Source organism: Schistocerca cancellata, unplaced genomic scaffold (genome assembly GCF_023864275.1).
Source record: "Schistocerca cancellata isolate TAMUIC-IGC-003103 unplaced genomic scaffold, iqSchCanc2.1 HiC_scaffold_1148, whole genome shotgun sequence".
Lineage (NCBI taxonomy): Eukaryota > Metazoa > Arthropoda > Insecta > Orthoptera > Acrididae > Schistocerca > Schistocerca cancellata.
In genome coordinates, this window is record NW_026047147.1 from 1,783,357 (window position 1) to 1,792,838 (window position 9,482).

At 44.2% G+C, this 9,482-nt stretch overlaps 1 protein-coding gene across 4 annotated transcripts in view; it reads left to right on the forward strand.

The window, feature by feature from the left end:
• LOC126159885 (uncharacterized) overlaps positions 1 to 8,534 on the forward strand; it is a 502,155-nt gene extending 493,621 nt beyond the window's left edge. For all 4 annotated transcript variants that reach the window (XM_049916694.1, XM_049916695.1, XM_049916697.1 and 1 more), the window contains one exon: positions 6,962 to 8,534. In XM_049916694.1, the coding sequence (XP_049772651.1) occupies positions 6,962 to 7,510 (549 nt within the window). In that variant the 3' untranslated portion in view covers positions 7,511 to 8,534. The remainder of the gene's footprint in view (positions 1 to 6,961) is intronic.
• Positions 8,535 to 9,482: the final 948 nt, after the last annotated feature.

The window sequence follows — 9,482 nt, forward strand, 5'->3', positions numbered from 1 at the left end:
TTGCAAAAATTCTGAGAAATCACAATAGCACTTCTAGTTATGAATTGAACACGTTATTTGCGGGTTCTTTTCAGAATGTGAAGTTACCTCTTAAGAATAGGATTCGCTAATGAAATTTCTATACCAAGTTTAAGATTGTTATTGACTTGGCAGAATGGCTGAGAGCTGCACCTACTCAGCTTGAATAATTATCGGTTAGAATGTTGCTAGGTGCAGTCGAGGCTGTCACGTGTGATGTGCAGTGAAGGGTACTGTTGTGGAGGAAATGTGGGGGTCGCAAGAGCTGTAGCTGTGATGACTGCTGTCTGTGCCGCTCGCTGCCGACAAATAAGATAACTCTCGTTCTATCAGGATTGACCTTCGCCAATCAAACTCTCCACACGCCTTGATGAAGTCAAGGTCTCCTATTGGCCCCTAGTCTATTGGCGTGCTACACCGGTCAGATAACCAGTCCACCGCGATGCCACTCAAAAATTCACTCGCAAGCGTTTAACGATTACTCAGTCCGTTCACACCGCACAATAAGTGTGGCGGCCAACACAGTGAACAACGCTTAATCGCAAGGACTCAATATACAGTTGCACTTCGATTGGCTCTCGACAGAGGTGCTCTCCCAGTGAAGTACTGAGGAGAGACTTGTTCCTCGCTCTTTGAGTACATGTACGAGCGCGCACGCTCTAGTTAAGTGTTCTCGCTCCAAGAGCGACAACGGAATGGTCCCTCTACACGCCAGACATGAAGGGGTATATCTTTCGACCTCTCCCATTACTCCTTCAGCTGAAGGCATCAGAAATATCGTCTGCCAATCAGCATTGCTCTTCTAAAATGGGAGAATGACGTTTTGTTTAAGGCGACCAATCTGGAAATCTGTAGTATCGGTGTTTGGCGTTTGCTGTCTCCCTGTGAAGCTGCGTGCTATGTGTAAAGAATGCGTAGGCTAACCGCTCCCACACAATGTAGCGGAATTTGCTTTTAAGCCAAACACAGGGTCATCCTTTCACTCGGGCTAACGCTGTCTGCTCTACAGGCGGTCACTGGCCGACGTAGATAGCTTGGGACCGGCCTTCTGGGGTGCAGTTGCCTCTCTCGAGCTAAATGCTCCTGTGACCGTCGTGTCTGGAATGTATGTGTGTACGCCAACCTCGAGTATTTCAACCACGGTGCGCACTTGCGATTTATTAGTTATTTGCATATCGTTTACATGAATTCATACAATACTGACTTTATCTTATCGAGTTTGGGCTCGAATGAAGCGTCTTGATGTGCAGAATATGATTGTGAGGGCAGAATATGTAAGCAATGAAGGAGACCACGACGTCTTACAATTTCGGGAAATTCTTGAGAGAGGCTGCTCATGACTCCATTACTTTCGACCTTTTTTTTAAAAAAAAAGAAAGCTCTTATTTCCTACTACCTATAGTCAGTTTGTGTGATATCATACTGTATGCAAGTTTATTTCCCACAGCTCACCTATGATTTAAGGGTAGTGTCTTTGTATACTAATAAAAACGTCATGGAAACCAGGTTCGAACCTCGCTACTGCTTAAATTTAGAACAAAAATCGTCAGTAATGATGGATGGGCGGATAGAGCTTCAAGGCACTTTTTTCCCCTGCTCCTGAAACCCTGAAGAGTCAGCAGTGCTCAAAGGCATGAGAATGCAGAAGGTAATGGGAACCACTGGTGTCTGTCCACAGGACATGTGGCCTATAATTGAAAAGTGGTATGATGACTCCTCCACTGGCGAAATATTCCGCACTAGTCGCAAATTCGGATCTCTGGGAGGAAACTGTTAAGTGCCAGGTGTCACAATGAATTATGTTTACTGTATAGCTCCTTGTCTGGCACACCCTGCATCTTTTGTCACTGTAAATCTTACTCAACAGCATATCTCCATCTGCCTCGATAACTTCACCTCTCGATGTAGCCTCTGCTACATCAAAATCACTTATGTTAAAAACCCAAGGAATTATTATAATAAATACCACCAACCATTTCTCTCTCCCTAACTTCCACCATGGCACACATAAACATGACTGTGTGGTGGTACTCTCTTCAAAGGTAAGCTGGTTCGAATCCAGGTGATGGAAGAAATTTGCATTGCTGGTATTTCGCCAGTAATGGGAGGGGGAATTGAAGCATAAAGTTTCTCATCACCAGACCTCGTGTCAGTGTTCTACATTACATTACCTCTCCTCAGTGTATCATGATACATGTGACACAGCCACGAGGAGCTAAAGATAAGTGTATTGCTTTCCAAAAAATAAGGCGTTCTGATCATTGACTGTTTCATTTATCTACTTGTAAATTTAGTAAAAGCATGACACAACAACATGTGTGTCAGATGTGGATGTTAAGCTCTTAACCCATCCATTACAGTCACATACACTCAACAGATAACTCAGAGTCACAGTTCTCTCACAATGCAAGGACAGTGCCCAATTACGTGGAGGAAGATAAGCGCTTGCAGTAATGCGGTGGACCTGCTGCTCCATTCCTCTCTGCTGACATGGGCAGACGACTCTCACTTTCTCATATCTTGGAATAATCACGCATCCCCAGCTTACAACAAACTCAAATTAATAAGACAGGAAACTCGACAATGTGGGGATTCCATCATTCAGCCATCCTCTGTACTTGGGTAAAACCCACTGAACAAGGCAATGCTGTGGTAAGCTGTTGGCTCCAAACTTGATTTTCGAGCATGTTTAGTTTCTCTGCGATGTCCCTACACAGCTTAAGGTGAATGACACGACGGTTCCTATGGATGGACGCAGCTGTCCTGCTTCCCCATTCTTCCCAATTCTGGGTTATGATGTAATAGCTGTTTCACCAACAGGACGTTAACCCCTGATCTTATATCTTCCTTCGTCTTTCCAAAAGCCTTAGTGGCCCCAGTGTTACTTTCGCCAATGTAGCTTGGATCTCAGCACTCTCAAAAATTTACCATTCCTTACAGTCTTAGAACACCTTGCATTCTGTATCATATTTACAGTCTCAGACGCAACCTCTACCAGCTGATTACATTGCCCTCTCTTCTGAAGTTCCTCAGACTTTGTCACAAATTGCAAACGTTCCATAAACGTGGGAAACAAAAGCAATTTTTCCCGCCTATCCTCTGGATACCTAGGCTTCTGGTGCGCCTATACCAACATGCATATCCACCCTCCACTTGCCACCCTCTTGTATCCTATTCGAGCGGAACTTCACCTGGCTGGTTCTTCCTGTTCCAGAATAGTATGTAGACACTTACTCCTCCAACCAGCTATAATCCTAGCTTGTCAATCATACTTCCCAGCCCACTCCAACACCTTGAATACATACACCCTTTCTGGCCGGCACCTGCATCATACTGTATTACCCTCGCAGTAGTTACTGGGAACTGACTGCCAGTGACTTGCCAGAAGCACGAGCCTTATCTCTTCACCATAGCACCATCATCAGCTTCAATGTACATGTGTTTATGTAGAGACGCTATGGCTTTTATTTTTTTGAAACCTATCATTTGAATTTTATTCATTCATTTTATTCATTCTCCCATAAAAGCTATACTGGTCTAACTTTGATAGCCTGAAGAGCAGCAAAGTGTCCGAAGCTTGCGCACCACACGATAAATGGAAAACACGATAATGTGGTGGGAGTGGAATGAATGACAAAGAAAATGGAGTGTTTACAACAAAGTCGTGCATTCGGCCTTTCACAGAATGTGCCTGTGTATAAGAATCTTTCAGAACTTATTCGTCTTACTGGGTATACATTTGCGCTCAAGACGACAATGAACTATATTCACTGGATGATGTGTAGCATATCAGTATCATTCTCCTTTGATTTGTACTCAGAACGGGAATAGTGCTCGAGGAAAACGACCATCAGGACTTATCACAATGCAGTAGGTAAAGCCGTCATCAAGCTGAGGCCTGGTTGGGTCACCACAGTGCTTCGCGAGCCATTGTCCTACTGCAGGTTGTGGTCACTCGCCGTGTTCCTACTTTTGAACTGATTTACCCAGTTAATAATTGTGGAACAAAGTTAATTATTGGGTCTCCGAACAATTCTACAGTTCCAACATTTTCGATTTCCATAAATCAATGTCAGACATGAAAGAAGAGATAAGTGACAGAAGGAATCTCGGGAGCAATGCCTGAATCACAAATCTCTGGAGTTGTAATCCCACATTCATCCACTCAGCAGCTGAGGCATATATGTCCCAATTGCATTTATTGCTACATTATTATCATTACACAAGATACAAGTGAGGCGAAGTAATTACATTTTTCTACGTGTTTTTGAATGTATGCAAACAGACTATTAACAGTAAATCGTTCATTGTGGTAAAGGCACTTCCAAAATCGTCAGTCACTGTATTTTGTTGTGCTTTTTCTCGACAATCTCGTGCTAACGAAACAAACAGGTGACAAATATGCTCCATCACTTTTTTTTACGCTGCGTGATGGGGTCACTAACTTCACGGAGGAAAGTGAAATATCACAAAGACAAGAATTCAGCCTGCATCCTATTTCTTTGTACAGGACGCCTATAGAGTTATGTCAAAAGAGTATATTCTATATGGACGTAGTTAGATATAAAAAAAATATGTATCCAACGGATCAGTGTATGGACGATCACACCTTCCTCAGATGTGTCTCGCTGTCCCCCCTTGCTTTATTGCGGATCGTTCTAGTAATTCTGCTTAGAAAGACTTCCTCAACACTTGTGTCAATTTTCCATTAATCTTTCAACGTTGAGCCACATGAGGCTTTATTATTCTTCATATTCAGTTATTTGCGTGCTAAGATCAAACGTTTGTCATGACGATTTCAAAAGGTTGTTGAGGTGGTAATGTTGCGATTTCGTGGTAACCATTTTAATGTGGCTTTAAATGCTGCAGAACCAAATAGAATCCGAGAATAAGTTGTTCATTAAGAAACCCACACATCTGAACAACAAAACGAGACTTAAGCTCCTTGCTTCTACAACCACACAAGATCCGTGATTGTCTTGTCACTGAGCTGAGATACTGAAAACTTCTGTTGTACTGAGAAATGGAAGTTCGCATTCATGTAAGCTTCAAAAGAAAGTGGTCCTGACAGGTATTCTGATCACACAATGGCCCACATAAGGTGAGGTAGGTTCCTTTCCAACTCTTGCTGATAATGGGTACTTTCCTTAGACAAGAAAACAATATTTTTCCTGAGCAAACAGTGGTATATGGCACATTTATAAGTAAACAACACTCTTAAGCGAGACATGGCAGAAGTCGCCACAACAAAGTACGGTAGGTTACAAATCGTTGCTCCACACTACTGTCAGATAATTCAGTAACAAACATGGGCCTAAATCCTTTCGTATTCATATTTTTTCAATATGGTCGTGCATTGTTGAACAAGGTGCTTGAAGTCGAACTGCTGTTTTGCAAATGGTTTTCATTGGAGACTGCTCATCTGATTAAGAGTGGGTGATACACGTTTCCTGTCACTTTTCATTGCTTCCAATATGTGGTCTGTCTTTGAGACAGCCTGGAAATACAGGACAATTATCTCAATCAGGCATGGCTACTTTACAAGGGGGACTGAGGCAAATGGTCTCATCATGCCTTACATAGTTTTTCCTATCTGTGGATGTCCATGCACCCACGAATCGTCCACTAATCTCTCCTTTACAAGATAACTGTTAGTCCATGTCTTCAGAACTCAAAGACTGCAGTGATGAAACAAAAATGTAATTCTGATAACATTGTTTTCTTTCCATCTCCAATGCAATAAAACCTATTTACTTCCTTATTTTTACTATGTCAAGAGCGATGCAGGGACTTCATGGACACCCTGTAGATGTAGACGTGCATAGTGACATGATACCTGTCTTTGTTAATAACTCTTACTTTGTGTTGACATGCCGCCTCACATACTTCTGGGTAACTGAACCTGGGTAATGTGGGTAAACAACGCCCAGGCTCGTCATCCAGAGAAGACTTTGGATTCAGCTGCCTGCAGTGTACGGCCACCACCTACTTGCTGTCGTTTTCTTGCAGACGAGGAGTGGCAGCTGGAGGACAGAAGCCACGCTATGCTCTCCGTGAACACTGACTGCGTGCAGCTGTTGGTGAACACCCTGGACCACCCCACGTGTCCGCTGGAAGACCTGCCACTGGAAGCCGTGAAGCAGCGCGAGCAGTGCCGCGAGCAGCTGTGGGACGACGTGGTGCAGTGGTCGCCCCACATACCCGTCACCAGCTACCTGGCCTACACGCATAGGATAAACGTCAACCTCTGTCTGCTGGCCTGGATGGCGGTCAACTCGTACGGCATTTGTCAGGACGTCCCGTTTAGTCCGATACAGTCCGTGCGCGATGCTCGCTGCTATTTCGATAGTCCCGACGATCAATCATGTCTGCAGTCGAACGCTACAGACGCCATCTGCTCTGTTTCCAGAGCTATTCTGTTGCTAAAGTGTCGCGACTTTCCTCCTTTAGGACTTCCTATGATTGTACGTTCACTAGTTTCGCATTTCCATTATTGCATAGTAGTAGCAGTGTACTGTATCAAAAGCTAACAGAAGAAACACTGAACTACAAAAACAGTTTAAACAACACCACCTTGAAATACAAGGATTTCAAAATAGACAGCTTGAAGCCTTTAGAAATCTCATTTGTACTGGTAAATATAATTTTCCGTTTTTCGACTGCCGGAGTATACTTGTACCTTCCCCAGTTACGCAACTTGCCTGGAAAGATATTCTTGTCCTTTCAGATCACGTGCATAACCCAGATCCTGTGTTCTGAGGTCGTGTATCGTATGGCAGGTGTCCCTGACATACCAACAGCAGTGCTGATAGACAGCGCCCTCACACTTCTCAGCTGTATCTGGCTGAACTCATTCTGCTACCAGATGTATTCTTGTATTCGCCATTTCAGGCTTCCTGACCAGCTACTATCTGCTGAAGTAAGCCAGTTATTCCGTCGTGAGGTGCTGTGTGTGTTTATACCGTGGAGTATAGTATGTGTGGCAGCTGTTGCTTTGGAAAAGACGAGTAGACATTATCTGATCCACAGTCGTATAGTAGTCCTTGCAGGGATTTCAGTGTCTGTGGCATTCAACTTGGTTTGTCTCGGACTGCTTGGATACATGTACCTACGTACTCGGTGCTCCATGCGGCAACTCAAAATTGTTGATAACAAGAAATTTGTCTCAAAAAAGCAATGTCTTTTTATGTCAGTTACAGCCATTATATTAAGTGGAATAGGAATTATTATTAGAATTGGGTTCCACCAAGCTCAGGGAATTGCGCAGATAGTGTACTATATACAAGGACCAGTGCTCTTTGTCTGTTTCGTTTGCAATGGAACGACGCTCCCCATACTGAAGAACAGGATACTTCTTTGGTGGAACCCAACCGACATCTCTGCAGGTCTAGAGCTGTGTTCGGCAGCCGAGAGGAATCTCACCAGGAGAAACAATGAAGTCTCCCTTTTCAGAATCCTCGCTGTAGCCTCCTTCAGTATTTTTCGCAAATAACTGTCTCCACACTACACTGCATTAAGCTCAGCAATAAAAATGGACTCTACCTGGTATGACAATATTAAATGTCATTAAATCTGATATCGTACAGCCAATACTTCTCTTTCCTAACGTCTCCTTCATTTATAACTGTGTGCTTATTTGTGAGTGGTAGCCTCTGTCTACCTATTCTAATGCACTGAGACTACTTACTAAAATTGTTGGGAAATGATTTGTGTATACAATAGGCTGCGTCAATCACACAGCTTGTTATATACAAGGAAAACGCAGCACGTTGTCGGAGGAATTCCCGTTCGTCAGTGTCATCTACCGTGGCGATGGTGCATTTCTGGACACATGTTCGTAGGACGTTTTTTCTCCGTTTTCATTCGAGGATCTGTCTTTGCAGTATGTCGATTTTATTAATGTATGATATTAGTATATATCATGTTATGTCTGAAACAAAGAAATTTTCCATGTGTGTGTGAAAGATGTACTTTTACATGATTTGTAATTCACGTACCATGACAAGAGACATTCAGATACTTATAAAATCAAAAGAGAGGGGCGTGTGACTGAAGTGGTGTGTGCATGAAAGTGTAAATAGGTTTGTTGAGCTTATTAGTGGTTCGATTACATAGAGTGGCTCAAACAGGTATGGTAATAAAGTAACAGATGACTTCTTGTGTGAAATGTGGCTTGAAGTGAATGCAAAATGTCGAATGGCATAGTTATATGAGATTAGCATTATTGGGTTTGTGAAACAAGATGATTTGTTAAGCGAGAGGTCTGTAAGGGTACTATGGCAGATGATAAAAGTTAATGTTCCATGTGCCACTCTTGAGCAAGGAAGAACATTACTTAAAGGCGTATCTACAGAAACAGTACTGTGGAAGGATAAACTTGTGCCAGTACTGTGAGTCCTGGAAAACATGTGCCATAGTAGCTAAACTAGAAGCACACAGTACGCCGAAATTGTTGTGATTCGTATCAATAGACGATCTCCCATTTGTTCAAATAAAACCTGAGTGAGCAAAGTAAAGGAGTGTCTGTGTGAATTTAGTACCCAGCCCAAATGAAAATCCTGTGATAAATAGTACTAAATGGAGTGATTTTCGTGAATTGTGAAAGTACAGCAATCATGGTGCACTTAGGTGTCCGCAGTGTTAACCGCGATTTCCGTACTCGACGCAGTGGAACCAGAGGCCGCAGCGCCACGAGGGAGGCAGGTGCCGGGTGCAGCCCGCCTGGCCGCAGGGGGGCGCCGGCAGTTCAACACATTCTGTAAAACCGTTTGACAAAGATTTGCAGGCCGTGCGCCTCGATTCTGTCAGCGCAGCGCCAAGCCGACCCTGGCCCACTCTGCGTGACGCCACAAGAGCGCGCCGCGGCCTTCTCTTTAGGTGGTGGTGGCCAGAGCCGACACGGGTCGCACTGGGGGCGCTCAGCGGCCCACCCAGGCAAGTGTCCTGCACCACCGTGACATGCGTAAAGCCAGCCCGACACAGTGGTCGCCAGCCGAGCCTCGACACGCTGGGAAGTATCGAACCTCATCATTCGAAAGGCAGTAGTTAACGGCCCTCATGCTACCTACGTACCCCCACGCAAGATCCCGAGTTCCGACCGCAGTATTGGGAACATTCACAGCCAAGTCCAGGAAATTACTTTAGACTGGCTGTACGAAATACACAGTTCAAACTCAACAGGAAGATGGTCATTCAAAAAACATTACTCCCAGATTTGGATAACAGACTCGGATTATCGCTATCCGATTACCCCAGCCACGTCAGTCTGAGTCGGAGCACCACTGCCACTTAGCTAACATCACCGAGTTTTCCCTGAGTTCCAATTCGCCGTAAACGCCCACACTAATTACTATGCAACATTCGCAGATAACGGCAGCAAAGTTCTTAGGCGGTAATAGATGCGCGCAAACGAGGACGCGTTTGGAAACTCCAGAACCCTGTGCGCCGCGACACAGAACTCCGCT